The 15,269-nt window shown below is 48.9% G+C and overlaps 1 protein-coding gene across 1 annotated transcript in view; it reads right to left on the bottom strand.

Moving 5' to 3' along the window:
- The window catches only part of DGCR6L (DiGeorge syndrome critical region gene 6 like), a 39,030-nt gene that overhangs the window by 19,178 nt on the left and 4,583 nt on the right, over window positions 1–15,269 (bottom strand). Inside the window, exon 2 of the mRNA XM_067015050.1 lies at window positions 11,149–11,229. Within this exon, the coding sequence (XP_066871151.1) occupies window positions 11,149–11,192 (44 nt within the window). The 5' untranslated portion in view covers window positions 11,193–11,229. The remainder of the gene's footprint in view (window positions 1–11,148; window positions 11,230–15,269) is intronic.

Raw genomic sequence — 15,269 nt, 5'->3', positions numbered from 1 at the left:
TGCCACAACTACTGAGCCTGTACTCTAAAGCCTGTGAGCCCACACACTGAGCCCACACACCACCACTACTGAAGCCCACACACCTAGAGCCCATGCTCCGCAACAAGATAAGCCATAGCAATGAGAAGCCCGCACACTGCAATGAAGAGCACCCCCACTCGTCGCAACTAAAGAAAGCCTGAGCACAGCAACAAAGACCCAACACAGCCAAAAATAAATAAATAAAATAAATAAATTTTTTAAAAAAAGATATAGAGCAAGGACTTACATATACCAAGGAAGAGCTATCAACTCTAATAACCTATATGGGAAAAGAAGCCAAAGAGGCATAGATATATGTAAATGTTTAAAGGAAAAAGATTCTCTATACCCACAAACAACATAACATTGTATATCTGTGTTACTACAACAAAGAATAAAAATTAATGTAATTTATTATTTTTTAAAATAAATTTATTTTATTTATTTTATTTCTGGCTGAGTTGGGTCTTTGTTGCAGTGTGGGGGCTTCTCATTGCGAGAGCTTCTCTTATTGCGGAGCATGGGCTCTAGGAGCACAGGCTTCAGTAGTTATGGCTCACCGGCTCTAGAGCACAGGCTTAGTAGTTGTGGCGCATGGGCTTAGTTGCTTCGCAGCATGTGGGATCTTCCCAGATCAAGGCTCGAACCCGTGTTCCCTGCATTGGCAGGCAATTCTTAACCACTGCGCCACCAGGGAAGCTCAATTAATGTAATTTAGAAAGTGGTAATGAAATATCAAAAAAACAAACAACCCAATCCAAAAATGGGCAGAAGACCTAAACAGACATTTCTCCAAAGAAGATAAACAGATTGCCAACAAACACATGAAAGAATGCTCAACATCATTAATCATTAGAGAAATACAAATCAAAACTACAATGAGATATCATCTCACACCAATCAGAATGGCCATCATCAAAAAATCTACAAACAATAAATGCTGGAGAGGGTGTGGAGAAAAGGGAATCCTCTTGCACTGTTGGTGGGAATATAAATTGATACAGCCACTATGGAGGTTCCTTAAAAAACGAAAAATAGAACAACCATACAACCCAGCAATCCCACTACTGGGCGTATACCCTGAGAAAACCATAATTCAAAAAGAGTCATGTACCACAATGTTCACTGCAGCTCTATTTACAATAGCCAGGACATGGAAGCAACCTAAGTGTCCATTTACAGATGAATGGATAAAGATGTGGCACATATATACAATGGAATATTACTCAGCCATAAAAAGAAACGAAATTGAGTTACTTGTAGTGAGGTGGATGGACCTAGAGTCTATCATACAGAGTGAAGTAAGTCAGAAAGAGAAAAACAAATACTGTATGCTAACACATATATACGGAATCTTAAAAAAAAAAATAATAAAGGTCATGAAGAACCTAGGGGCAGGATGGGAAAAAAGACACAGACCTGCTAGAGAGTGGACTTGAGGACACGGGGAGGGGGAAGGGTAAGCTGGGATGAAGTGAGAGAGTGGCATGGACATATATATACACTACTAAATGTAAAATAGATGGCTAGTGGGAAGCAGCTGCATAGCACAGGGAGGTCAGCTCGGTGACCACCTAGAGGGGTGGGATGGGGGGGTGGGAGGGAGGGAGACATAAGAGGGAAGAGATATGGGGATAAATAAATATGTATAGCTGATTCACTTTGTTATAAAGCAGAAACTAACACACCATTGTAAAGCAATTATACTCCAATAAAGATGTTAAAAAAAAAGAAAGATAATTTTTGTAAAGAAAACAACTCTTTGTAACATGAATAAAAGCTAATCAGTTCTATGCATCAAAAAAAAAAAGTGGTAATGAGACACAAAATTTGGGTGTTTGTTCTGGCACATTCCACTCTAATTTACAAGCCCCAAACAGGATTTCCACTAAGGCTCTGGTTGCCAGGGCAACCAGAGTTGGGCCCGAGGAGATTCTGCCGCCTTGTGGCTGTTTCCCACAAAAGCAACCTCAAAACGATTAATTATGGGCATTTAACATTCACAAGGACTGCTGGGCTCTAAATGACACTTGCCCTCAAAATATGTCCAGGCCTAAATGTTTGAAAATAATTGAAAACACGGCACACTTTCCAGAAGGCAATTTCAACAGGTAAATTCTACTCACACTGTTTATGAAGAATAACAGCACAAGGAACATGCTCAACATAGCAGTTAGCAGACACATGCAAATCAAAATTACAATGAGGGATCAGCCTGCACTGGTCTAAAACACCATCATCCAAATTTACAATGAATAAATGGTGGAGAAAGCATGGAGAAAGGACATGGTTTTATGTTGCTGTGGGATGTAAATGGTAAGAGCCACTATAGAGAACATTATGGAAGTGCCTTTAAAAGGTAAAAAAGGATCTACCATATGATCCGGCAGTGCTACCCCTAAGAGAATATGCGGAGAAAACCACAATTCGAAAAGACACATGCACCCAAGCGTGCACTGCAGCACCATTTGCAATATCCAAGACGTGGAGACATACAAAATGTCCATGGACAGATGAACAGATAAAAAAGATGTGATACATGTATACATGGTATATGACTCCGCTATGTAAAAGAATGAATTAATGCCATTTGCAGGAACATAGAGAAAACTAGAGATAATTATACTAAGTGAAGTTAGTCAGAATCAGAAAGACAAATATTATATGATATCACTTATAGTTGGAATCTAAAAATATGTACCATTGAAATAATTTAGAAAATATAAATAGACTCAGGGACTTAAAAAGCAAACATGGTTACCAAAGGGGATCGAAGGGGACGAGGGATAAATTAGGATGATAGGATTAACAAATACAACCTATTTCATATAAAACAGATACTCAACAAGGATCTATGTATACCAAGGAAGGGCTATCAACACTCTCATAACCATTATGGGAAAAGAAGCTGAACATGCACAGACATACGTATATGTATAAATGAAAATGATTCTGTATACCTGCAACATACACAACAGTCTATATAAATGTTACTCCAATAAAAAAAGTTAATCAAATTTAAAAATTGGTAATGAGACACAAGATTTGGGTGTTTGTTCTGGCACATTCCTCTCCAATTTACAAGCCACAAACAGGGTTTCCCCTCAGGCTCTGGTTGCCGGGGCAAAGAGTTGGGTCCAAGGTAATCCTGCCGCCTGGTAGCCCTTTCCCAAAAAACAACCTGAAAGCCATTGCTTATCGGCACTTAATATTCACAAGGACTGCTGGGCTCTAAATGATATTTGCCCTCAAATAATGTCCAGGCCAAAGTGTTCAAAAATAACTGAAAACACAGCACACTTTCAAGAAGGCAATTTCAACAGGTAAACTCTACTCACACTGATTATGAATAAAAACAGCCCATAAGAACATGCTCAATATAGCAATAAGCAGAGACATGCAAAACAAAGCTACAACAAGGGATCACCTGGCACCGATGTGAATAACCATCATCAAAAATCGACAATGATAAATGGTGGAGACAGCATTCAGAAAAGGAAATGTTTTTTTTTTTTTTTTTTTTTTTTTTTTTTTTTTTTTTTGCGGTACGCGGGCCTCTCACTACTGTGGCCTCTCCCGCTGCGGAGCGCAGGCTCCGGACGCGCAGGCTCAGCGGTCACGGCTCACGGGCCCAGCCGCTCCGCAGCACGTGGGATCTTCCCGGACCGGGGCACGAACCCGTGTCCCCTGCATCGGCAGGCGGACTCTCAACAACTGCGCCACCAGGGAAGCCCAGGAAATGTTTTTATGTTGCTTGTGGGATGTAAATGGTAAGAGACACTATAGGCAACATTATGGAAGTGCCTTTAAAATGTAAAAAAGTATCTACCATATGATCTGCAGTGCTACCCCTAAGAGTATATGCGGAGAATACCAGAATTCAAAAAGACACATGCACCCAAGCGTGCACTGCAGCACCATTTACAATACCCAAGATGTGGAGACATACAAAATGTCCATGGACAGATGAACAGATAAAAAAGATGTGATACATGTACACAATGGTATATGACTCCACCATGTAAAAGAATGAAATAATGCCATTTGCAGGAACAGAGAGAAAACTAGAGATAATCATACTAAGTAAGTCAGAATCAGAAAGACAAATATTATATGACATCACTTATAGTTGGAATCTAAAATACACACCATTGAAATAATTTAGAAAAGATAAATAGACTCGGGGACTTAAAAAGCAAACATATGGTTACGAAAAGGGACAGAAAGGGGCAAGGGATAAATTAGGAGGATGGGATTAACAAATACAAACTATTTTATATAAAACAGATATTCAACAAGGATCTGTGTATACCAAAGAAAGTCTATCAACACTCTCTAATAACCATTATGGGAAAAGAAGCCGAACATGCATAGATATATGTATATGTTTAACAGAAAAATATTCTCTAGCCCTACAACGAACACAACCTTGTATATCAATGTTACTGCAATAAAAAATAAAAATTAATCTAATTTAAAAAGTGGTAATGAGACAGAAGATTTGGGTGTTTGTTCATGCACGTTCCACTCTAATTTACAACCCCCAACAGGATTTCCCCTAAGGCTCTGGTTGCCGGGGCAACCAGAGTTGGGCCCAAGGAAATTCTGCCACCTTGTGGCCGTTTCCCACAAAAGCAACCTGAAAGCGATTGGTTGGGGGCACTTAATTTTCACAAGGCCTGCTGTGCTCTAAATGATACTTGCCCTCAAACAATGTCCAGGCCTAAGTGTTCGAAAATAACTGAAAACAGGGCACACTTTCAAGAAGGCAATTTCAACAGGTAAATTCTACTCACACTGATTATGAATAGACACCCCATAAGAACATTCTCAACATATCGCTTAGCAGAGACATGCAAATCACAACTAAAATGAGGGATCACCTGACTCCCGTCTTAGAGGCCATCATCAAAAATCGACAATGAATAAATGGTGGAGAAAGCATGGAGAAAAGGAAATACTTTTATGGTCCTAGGGAGATGTAAATGGTAACAACCACTACAGAGAACATTATGGTAGTGCCTATAAAAGATGAAAAAGGATCTACCGCATGATCCGGCAGTGCTACCCCTAAAGAGTATCAGGCAGGAGATAGATGGGTTCCAGGCTAGACATTTACAACTGGCCTCCTGTTCACACTTCTTGGGGTGAGAAGATGGGCTCCAGGCCAGACATTCATTATCAGCCCCCTGTTTACATTTCCTGAAGCAAGAGAAAAACGGGCTCCAGGACTACAGATTTATGACTGGACTCCTGTCTATATTTCGAGATCTGCACCTCGATATAAAAACCAGCAACAGAAATAGGGTAAATAACTGGACATTGGACATTTTAATGGCAGGGACAGAGTGGGACTAAACCCTGTTAAAAGATCAAGAAGGGCTTCCCTGGTGGTGCAGTGGTTAAGAATCTGCCTGCCAATGCAGGGGACACGGGTTCAAGCCCTGGTCCGGGAAGATCCCACATGCCGCAGAGCAACTAAGCCCATGCACCACAACTATTGAGCCTGCACTCTAGACCCTGCGGGCCATAACTACTGAGCCCACGTGCCACAACTACTGAAGCCCACGCTCCACAACAAGAGAAGGCACTGCAATGAGAAGCCCGTGTACTACAACAAAGAGTAGTCCCCGCTTGCCACAACTAGAGAAAGCAGCCCCCATGCAGCAACGAAGACCCAAAGCAGCCAAAAAATAAATAAATATATATATTTTTTAAAAAGATCAAGAAGTCATACATTTCCCATCCTTGGGGCAAGGGAAACATTGCACATTCACAGAAAGGCTCATTGGGGGTCAAAAAGGAGGGGGTACCACTTCATAAAATGTTATGCTAAGGCCGTCCCATAGGCCTCTGGGCTGTAAATCTTGGAAAAACGTTGCACACGCATGTTGGGGAGGACCCTAGGGCAGGTCAGGTGTGGGGAAAGAAACCAGATAATTGGCCAAAGGTAAACCAAGACCCAGAAGAAGTGACCTATATAAGTGACTTAACCGCCTCTTTACTGGGCTCCTCCTCATTAGGGAGGGCGCCCACACCCTTTCTCTCCAGGTGTGCATCTCTGCCTTGCTTCTGTCTTAACAAACTGTCTCTCTGTGTGCTCTCCCACCTGTTGTGCTATGTCTCTAATAATAAGCTTTGTACCTGTTTTTAGTTTTTGCCTCCATGAGAAATGCATTTTTCACTGCGGGCAAGAGCCAGGGGGTGTGGTGGCTAGGATTCCCGGTTTTCATCCAGGCTCCCCAGGTTCAATTCCTGGGCAAGGAATTAAGATCTTGCTTCACGCCACCACCCACTGATGCCTCTCTAAGATCAAGGTTCCCACCTCCTGCCTCCTTCCTTAGGGTCGCCCCACCTATGGATGACAATACCCACAGCAGAGTGGTGTTTCAGGAGTTGGGATTTGTCCTAGGAGCCAAGGGTAAGGGGGAAAAAGTAATGAGACATAAGCCTTGGGTGTTTCTTCAGGCACATTCCACTCTAATTGACAACCCAGGAAGAGGACTTTCTCTGAGGCTCTGGTTGCCCAAGTGACTTGAGTTGGGCATGAAGAAATGCCGCCGTCTTGTGGCCGTTTCCCGTAACAACTTTAAAACCGGTGCCGATGGGCACTTAATCTTTCTTTACAAGGCCTGCAGGGCTCTAAATGTCGCCTACCCTCAAGAAATGCCCTGGGGTAAATCATCGGAAAAGAATTCAAAACAGGGCCAACTTCCAAGAAGCCAATTGCAAGAGGTAAATTATACTCACACTTTATAAAAAATAAGCACATGGAAAGATACTCAACATCACCAATTATTAAAGAAATGCAAATCAAAACTACAATGCGGTATCACCTCACACCAGTCAGAATGGCCATTGCCAAAAAAATCTACAAAAAATAAATGCTGGACAGGGCATGTGGAAAAGGGAATCCTCCTACACTGTTGGTGGGGATGCAATTTGGTGCAGCCACTGTGGAGAACAATATGGAGTTTCCTTAAAAAACAAAACATAGAGTTCCCATTGGGTCCAGCAATCCCACTTAGATCCGGAGAAAATCATAATTCGAAAGGACACTGAAGTCTGTGAGCTCTGGTGCCCCAATGGGATTCATTCCCAGTGGGGACATGAGCGGGTCCTGCAGTGGTTCTGTTTTCCACCTGGGCCGCTTTGATGAAGCCATGGCAGCAGTGGGCCCAGAAGTCTCCTGGCGGTGTTTCAAACTGTCATAGCAGTTTTACAAAGGAACGAGAGAATGAAGCTGAGCCCTTGACGGCCACTCCTTTCTGGCTCTGAGTTGCTTCTATCCGGACCACCATCACCTGCACAGTCTGCTGTGACCCACCTGCCTCCGCCTGGGCTTTCCTTTTCCTCCCTGCGATGATTCCAGTGACATTTCCAGCCTGGACCACTCTCCCAGGCCAGACACCTCTGTCCAGCCACTGCATCCCCATCTCACCTTGGGGGCGAACATCCTCCTCAGAGGACTGTGATCCTGCTGCTCCCCACACCCAGGAGGCACCCACCTCCCCTGGCTGCTGAGCCCAGACACCTGGTGTAACGGAGTAGGACCCTACGGGGCCTTCGGGGGACAGATCCCTTCCCCCACGTTCTCGGCTGTAGCTCCTCTCTGAAGTACCTAGAGAATAGTATCTGATGCACACTTCCCGAGTTGTTTTACAGATACTAAAACCACCACCAAATGGAAGAAATTAACTACTTGATGATCATGAACAGGTAACCTCAGAGCTACTGGTGCCTAAGAATTTACAAGGTTAACCGCCATTACCTCACCATCAGCCAGAGAATTGTGCACCAGATGATCACATACCCTGAGACCCCTTTCTCTCACCTGGCCTTTAAAATTGCTTTCTTAAAACCCTTCAGGGAGTTCGGTGTTTAGAGCACAAGCCACCTGTCCTCCTTGTACTGGTGCTTTTACAATTAACGCTGCAGTTTCCTTCATCACACCTGGTATCAGCAGACTGGCTTTATCATGCATGGGTGCGTGGAGCCAAGTTTTGTTCCGTAACACTGGGGCCTCCCGGGCTCCCACTCTCCTTGTGCCCCAGTGACTGTCAGCTCCTGTTCCAGAGTCTATGGCCAGTCCCCACGCTAATTCCCCTCTACACCCACAGCCCTGGAACAAGCCTGATCTCGTGCCTGGTTCCTCCATCAGGCCCTGACAAAGCTCCCTGCCCCTGTAACAGGGAAGAGCTAAATCAGACTCCAAGTTCAGATCTGTTTCTTTGACTTTAGCAAAGGTTAAAGCTTTTCATTGCTTTTGTTATTATAATCATACATAATGGCCTGCCTCAGGGAACCCCGACCCTCTGCCTGAATGTTAAACCAAAGTGCCTTTGTATATCCTGACCCTGTCCACCTGTGGATGGCTGCAAGAAAGAAGAAACACATCCACTCCCCGAGGCTGGCCATTCCAGGGGACATTTGCAAATCCTACAGCCTTTTTACTTTGCTTCCTCAACTCCTCCCCATCTCTGTTCCAGATGCGCAGGCCCAGTGGCCATAGCTCACGGGCCCAGCCGCTCTAAGGCATGTGGGATCCTCCCAGACCAGGACACGAACCCATATCCCCTGCATCGGCAGGCGGACTCTCAACCACTGTGCCACCAGGGAAGCCCATGAGATAGTTTTGTTCTGTGTGTACACCCACATTGGCACCTTCAGTCTGAACTGCAGACCTTTGGCTTGACCACCTCCACTGAAAGCATTAGCTTCACCTGCTGTGAACCAACTCCTATAGGATTTCCAGAACCACAAAGCACTGAAGAGCTCATGCTGATGTATAATCACATTTCACAGCACCCAGGACTGCATGCTGGTGTCCGGGCAACCCTCACAGCAGAGCCACCCAGCTGCCCACCAGAACCTATTTTCCTTTTTCCTGCTGATGGCTCCCCTGCACCTCCCAGCCTTCCCACCCCTTGCAGCTGGGGCACAGTGTCTGCTGTTACCAAGGGGAAGTGGTAGAGGTGGTGAGGGCCTTGGCCAGTCTGCATCCTAGGACAGTGGGCTTGGTGCCCACATGGTTACCCCACCCTGCTGGTTGGAGCACTCCACCCGGGAGCAGGTAGGAGAAGCAACTGGGACAGTGCCTGGGTCCAGACACCCACCTGCCCTGGACTCTCACATGAAAGGGACAGAGACACCTTGAGCCTCAGCCCATTTTGGGAGACACTGTGTTCCAGCAACGAACATTTGCCCTAAAAGCCAAGGTGCTTTACAAATCCCTCCCCAGCTGTTACAGAAAGTCAGGCTTAATCTCATCACACTTTTCTCAAACCATAGCTCACACTGAGACCACCACTCAAGTGATGGTGCTTCAAAGCAGTTTCCTTGACAACCTTGACAAACCTGTTTGGTTTCCTTGACAACCAAGGAAGATTGGTTCACAATCTCCCAAACTCTTCTTCAAACATTCCTATTCTAGGCTTGATGAGCCTAAAGTGACAGTGCTGTCATCACACACCAGAAAGCAATTCCTGCAAGCCCGTAGTTTTGTTTTTTTTAATAAAGTTATTTATTTATTATTTTATTTTTGGCTGCATTGAGTCTTCGTTGCTGTGTGCAGGCTTTCTCTAGTTGCGTCGAGCGGGGGCTACTCTTCATTGCGGTGCGTGGGCTTCTCACTGCGGTGGCTTCTCTTGTTGCGGAGCACGGGCTCTAGGCACATGGGCTTCAGTAGTTGTGTCCAAGCCCGTAGTTATTGGTTACGTGATGCTATTGATGATGAAATCCCAGAAGAGCCAGCTTCGCAAGGTAACCAGTTTTGTGCTTGGTACTGGGCCCCTTTCCACGGACAGAGTGTAGTGGCTGTTTTCCACAGCCCCATGGTGGAAGAGCTCACCAGGCCTTGATCCTTTCCGGGTGCTTCCTGGGTCCTCATTCTCCCCAGACCCACACCCACGTGGCTGCTGTCTGTGCCAGTCTATACGGGACCCTGGTAATCTCCTAAAATTAGAGGGTTATTTCATACACAGATAATGGGTTGAATGGTGGCCCCAAAAGATGTGTCCCCCCAGAATACGTGAACAGGACCATATTTGGGGAAGGGGTCTTTGCAGATATAGTTAAGGATCTTGAGATGAGGTCATCTTGGGTTAGGGTTAGAGTAGCCTTAAATCCAATGACAGTGTTCTGGTAAGAGACAAAAGAGGAGAGAAGCAGACACAGAGGAGAAGTCACGTGAAGATGAAGGCAGAGACGGGAGTGATGCAGCCGCAAGCCTGGGGATGCCTGGAGCCCCCAGAACCTGGAAAAGGTAGGAAGAACCTTACCCTGGAGCCTCTGGAGGGACGTCAGTCCTGCAACACCTTGATCTCAGATGTCTGGTCTCCAGGACTGGGGGAGGATAAATTCCTGTTGTTTTAAACCACCCCTGCCCCTGCTTGTGTTCATTTGTTACAGAAGCCACAGAACAGTCACACAGACCCCGCTCTGCAGGATCCTGGAAGTGTAGGTCTCACTAAAGGCAGACAGAGGCTGCACTGCGGAACCCTTTGAGTCAGCACTGGGCCCACAGAAATCCTAAAGCAGTGGCTGGACACCAGAATGTTGGGGGGTCAATTTGGAAGCCCATCGCTAAGGGTGCCGGCTGCACACGGCCTCCCAATGTTCTTACACCTATATATGTGGGGGGTAAGTATTTCAATCCTGATTCAGGACCTTTGATGTCACCATTCACGCTGCTGATTAAGAACCCGCCAGTTACACAGATGAAAACCCTATCAGGACACTTGCTACACCAATGAACAATTCTGAGGTTGGTCAGAGGTGGGGAATTTTCTCTCATGCAGCTAGCAGCCCCCTCCCCGACCCAAGGAGCGTCCTCATTTGGAAAGCTGGTGTGGGCATCTCTGAGCAAACCTTAGCTGAGCCCCAGGCCAGCTGCTCCTGAACTTTATCCACCCTTGCCAGGGAAGCAAACATAAATATGTGCAAGGACCTTACAGGCTGGAGGAAAGGGCTTGGAGCCACGCCAGTGACATCACACTTGCTAAGTTGGCTCCTGCAGGCCATGCGGGATAGTGCTGGTCCTGGGTGCTCTTCTGGAAGCTTTCTATTTACCTACCTGAGCTACCCCTCCTCTCCTGGCCCCCATTGCCTTTTTTCATGCTTCCTCACCTCTGCCTGGGGAGAACTTCCAATGGCAGGTACAGGTGACACATCCTCTTCTTTACTTAGCAGGTAGCAGCCTGGCAACTCCTGTGGAAGGTCCAGCAGAGCCCGACTCAAACCGGGCCACCCACAAGGCTGTGGCCCCTCCCTCCCTCCCACACGCCCAGCCCCGCGGTGGCTGATGGGGCAGAGAGTATGGCCTCAGATACAGCTGCAGGTGCTCTTGCTGCCTGGAGCAGGGGTTAATACAGAGCTCAATCCAGGCACACCTGGGGAGGGCTGGCTGGCCGGGTCAGGTTGCTTAGGCCAGCCAATCCTCACCCATCAGGGGCTCAAGATGCAGAAAATGGGTCTTACTGCACTGGCCAGGTCCAAGTAACAGGTGTGGGGTCCTGAGGGTCTGGACAGACAAGGGGCTGCAGCTCTGGCTTGTTTTCTAATTATTTTATATGGTCGAAGAGTGAGAGAAAATTTCAAGAAGACCCTCTCCCACTGAGAAGAACCCAGGAGTTAGGGAGAGGAGGGGTGGTGGGTGGAGACAGGAGCCCAGTTCCCCAGGTGCAGCGGAAGCCTCTGGAAAACCCGGTGGAGGGAGGCCACATGAGTGAAGCCCAGGGTCACAGACCTGTCCAGGAGCTGCTGTTTGTTAGTTCAGGTCCTGCTCTGAGGTGCTCAGGGTCAGCTCTGACCAACAGGTGGGCTGGAGATACTCTGCAATGAGGGCTGTGTGCACGATTCCTGTGTGCTGAGCCCTGTCGGGGTGCCTGCCCAGATGGGCCCTGTGCTCTGGGAGGGGCCTGCCCACATGAGCCCCGTGGGCTGCTGGGCACCTGCCCAGATGTGCTCCATATCCTGGGAGGGGCCTGCCTAAGTGGGTCCCATGCCCTGGGAGGGGCCTGCCCATGAGAGCCCTGTGCGCAGGGAGGGGCATGTGAATGAGCCTCCTCTCTGATAATTTCCTGAGAATATTGGTGGGGGGGCATTCAGGCAACAGATCAAACAGCTTGCTCTGGATGTTCTTGTGGGGAAGTGGGGACGTAGCAATAGGAGCTTAGCCTACAAAACCCCAGAACCACTCCCAAATCAGCTCCAGAACCACTTCTGGAATGGCAAGGAGAAGTGGGTCTTCCACCTACTAGATGTGGAGGAAAGGGGTGGGGTCTTCAAGGCCACCCTCACCTTTGGGGACTTGCTGGGAAGCTCACAGGACTCAGCACACATGTGTGTGCTAACAGCTGACATGGGTCACGGTGCACAGTAAGGAGGCACGGGTGGTAGGGCCCCTGCTCCAGTCACCTCATGACCCTTCATGCCCCCTCCTTCCCTCGAGAGTCTCTAGCGTGTCTCTTCCCCCAGTGACAAGAGCAGAACCATGACAGTTACCCCCACCCCCCATTCCCCCAGGGAAGCTCATTAGAGACTTGGCACCCAGCTAGGGGCTGGTCATGTGGTGTTGTCTGCCCTCACCCTCCAAAATGCCAGTGCCCAGAAGGGGAGCCGGGATTCAGCATGAACCACATGGTTTGTGCAAACAGCACAGGCGCAGGGGGCTGCCCCTAATGGGAGGAGGGAGGGTTTAGATCAGGGCAGGGAGCTGCTCACCAGCTGTAATAGCTTCCTGGGGCAGCTGTGACAAATGACCACAAACGGAGGCTCAGAACAACAGAAACCTGTCCTCTCTCAGTCCTGGAGACCAGACATCTGAGATCAAGATGTCCCAGTGCCACCCTCCCTCCACAGGCTCCAGGGGAGGGTCCTTCCTGCCTCTTCCAGCTTCTGGGGGCTCCAGGCATCCCTGGGTTTGTGACCACATCTCTCCCACCTCTGCCTCCATCTTCACATGGTGTCTCCTCTGTGTCTGTGTCTATCCACTGGTTTCTTAGAAGGACACTGTCATTGATTCAGGGCCACCCTGATCCAGGATGACCTCATTTCCAGATCTGTAACTAATTATACCTGCAAAGACCCTACTTGCAAATAAGGTTACAGTCTCAGATTCCGGGGGGCCTGACGTGGACACAACTTTTGGGGGCCCCCATTCAACCCACTAAGCAGCCCAATTCCCAAATGCCAGCTCATCTTCCTCAGGACAGCATCAGGCTGGTGATGTTCTGTCTTTCTGCATGGTGGTGTCTCTTTTTTTGTGGTAACTTAGTGAGGTTGGGTCGGGGGTGCTGCTGGCTGACCTCCCAGTCATTCCAGAGACCACGCTGAAGTGTCCTCCCCAGGAGTGTGGGAGCATGGCCAGGCTTCCCCATGCATACTCTACACTGACCGCTGGGTGGTCAGACACCTGCATGGGCTGGACCGGTCCCCGGACCACTGCACCTTCTACCACATCCACAGCCTAGTGCCCTGTGTGCGGGCCTACAACCATGATGTGTGGACCAGCAAGATTGGTGGGTGCCCTCCTGCCTGCCACGTGGCCTCCAGCCCACCACAGACCCTCCTCTAGTCCTGCTGTGGACATCCCCATCCAGTCATGGACCCCTGTTCCTGCCATGGACACCCCCATTCCATTAGCCCCCAAGAGGCCTTCTGGGAGGGGTGAGAACTTGACCAAGAAGAAGACAGGGCAGGCCCTAACTGCAGCAGGTGTAGGCAAGTACTGGGGGTGCTTGGCTGTTTGTCCCCCAAAGGCCCAGAATGTGGATGTCTGAGCCATGAGGGCTCTGACTTCAGGGGTCCACCTCCACCTGGGCTCACCTGGGGGGTCGCTGCAGGGAGAGTGCATCCTTGGGTGATTTTCCAACTCTCCCCACCCTCAGCCTCACCCCCAGGGCCCCCCTGGCCCCACCAATAGTCTTTAAATGGTATCTGTCACCCAACAGATCTGTGTGAGAGATTTTAATATTGTGTGGGAGTCCAGTGACCAGTGCCCCATGTGTCCTGTGTGTCTTGGGAGGGGAAGGCACCTCACTCTCACATTACTGCCCCAGTGCACCTGAGGGCGGGGGCCGGGGGGGTGGGGCAGACCCGGGCTTTGTTCCGGCAGAAGCTCCCTTTCTGCAAACAAGTCTTCCCCCACTCCTGTTCTCCTCCTTGGAGGCTCAGGAGGCCACAGCATCAGGGCACCTCCAGCACTGGGACTCCACCCTAGGGAATTTCTCAAGAGCAGGGACCAGGCCTGAGGGCTGAGGGAGGAGGGAGCCGGCCTCTTCGTGATCCACGGGGGCCAGGATGCCTCCTACCCAGGAGGGCCTTGGACTCAGCTTAACTACCACCTGGGGTCTCCTACCCCTCCCATGGTAGAGGGGCCCTTCAGATTCCAGGGCCCAAGACCTCCCCCCACTTCTGACCCCGACTGCAGAGTCGGGGACCCAGAGACCCTTTCCCTGGTTCTTTTTTTCTTGGAGGCTCCCAGAAATCCCTGAAGCTGTTATAATCAGGGTTTATTATGGTGAAGGATGCAGATTAAAATCAGTCAGGACAGAGGTGAGGAGCAGGGTCTCCTTACATCCTCGGCTGTGGCAGCCCAGGGAAGCTCACCTGAGTCCTGAGGTGCAGGGTTTACTGGGATCTGTCATGTCAGCATGGGGACCACCATGTGCCTGATCTCGGCCTCCAGCCCCCGAGGGGGACTCAGGAAGCCCCACTATGCATCACGCCAACAGTACAGATCAGCATGGAGCAAGGCCCACGGAGCACAGACACTCCCTCAGACTCAAGGTGACCTCCTGGAGTCAGGAGCAGAGGCCTGGCCTCTCTGTGGGCAGGTGAACCTGCACTGCACAGGCCCTGGTGCAGTGCCCATTCCATGTGGTCAGCATGGGTATATGAGGGTCAGCCAGTGCCCTTGTGCCTCAGCCTGTGACCACTGACCACGCTGTCCTGCTCTGCTCACAAGACCAAGGCCAAGGGAGGGACAACGGGGGTGGGAAAAAAGTCAGTGACAGTCAGATTGGGTGAGAAAGGGTCCAAGGAGCGAGAACCCGGCTGTCGTTGCCTGGTGAGCTGAGAGCTGACGTCCACCCTACCTGCAGTCAGTCCATCTCCCCACATTCTGCGGTGGGGCTGCCTTTCCTGCATCCTAGGGCAGGGTCATGCCTGTGTATACAGCAGGATGCACAGCAATGCATGCAGCAGGCCTGATGCCTGCCCTCGCCAGTGAGTTGGGGGTTTGGTGA

Source organism: Kogia breviceps, chromosome 15 (assembly GCF_026419965.1).
Source record: "Kogia breviceps isolate mKogBre1 chromosome 15, mKogBre1 haplotype 1, whole genome shotgun sequence".
Taxonomy (NCBI): Eukaryota; Metazoa; Chordata; class Mammalia; order Artiodactyla; family Physeteridae; genus Kogia; species Kogia breviceps.
The sequence above is the reverse complement of the archived record's forward strand: the minus strand, read 5'-3'. Positions and strand labels throughout refer to the sequence as shown.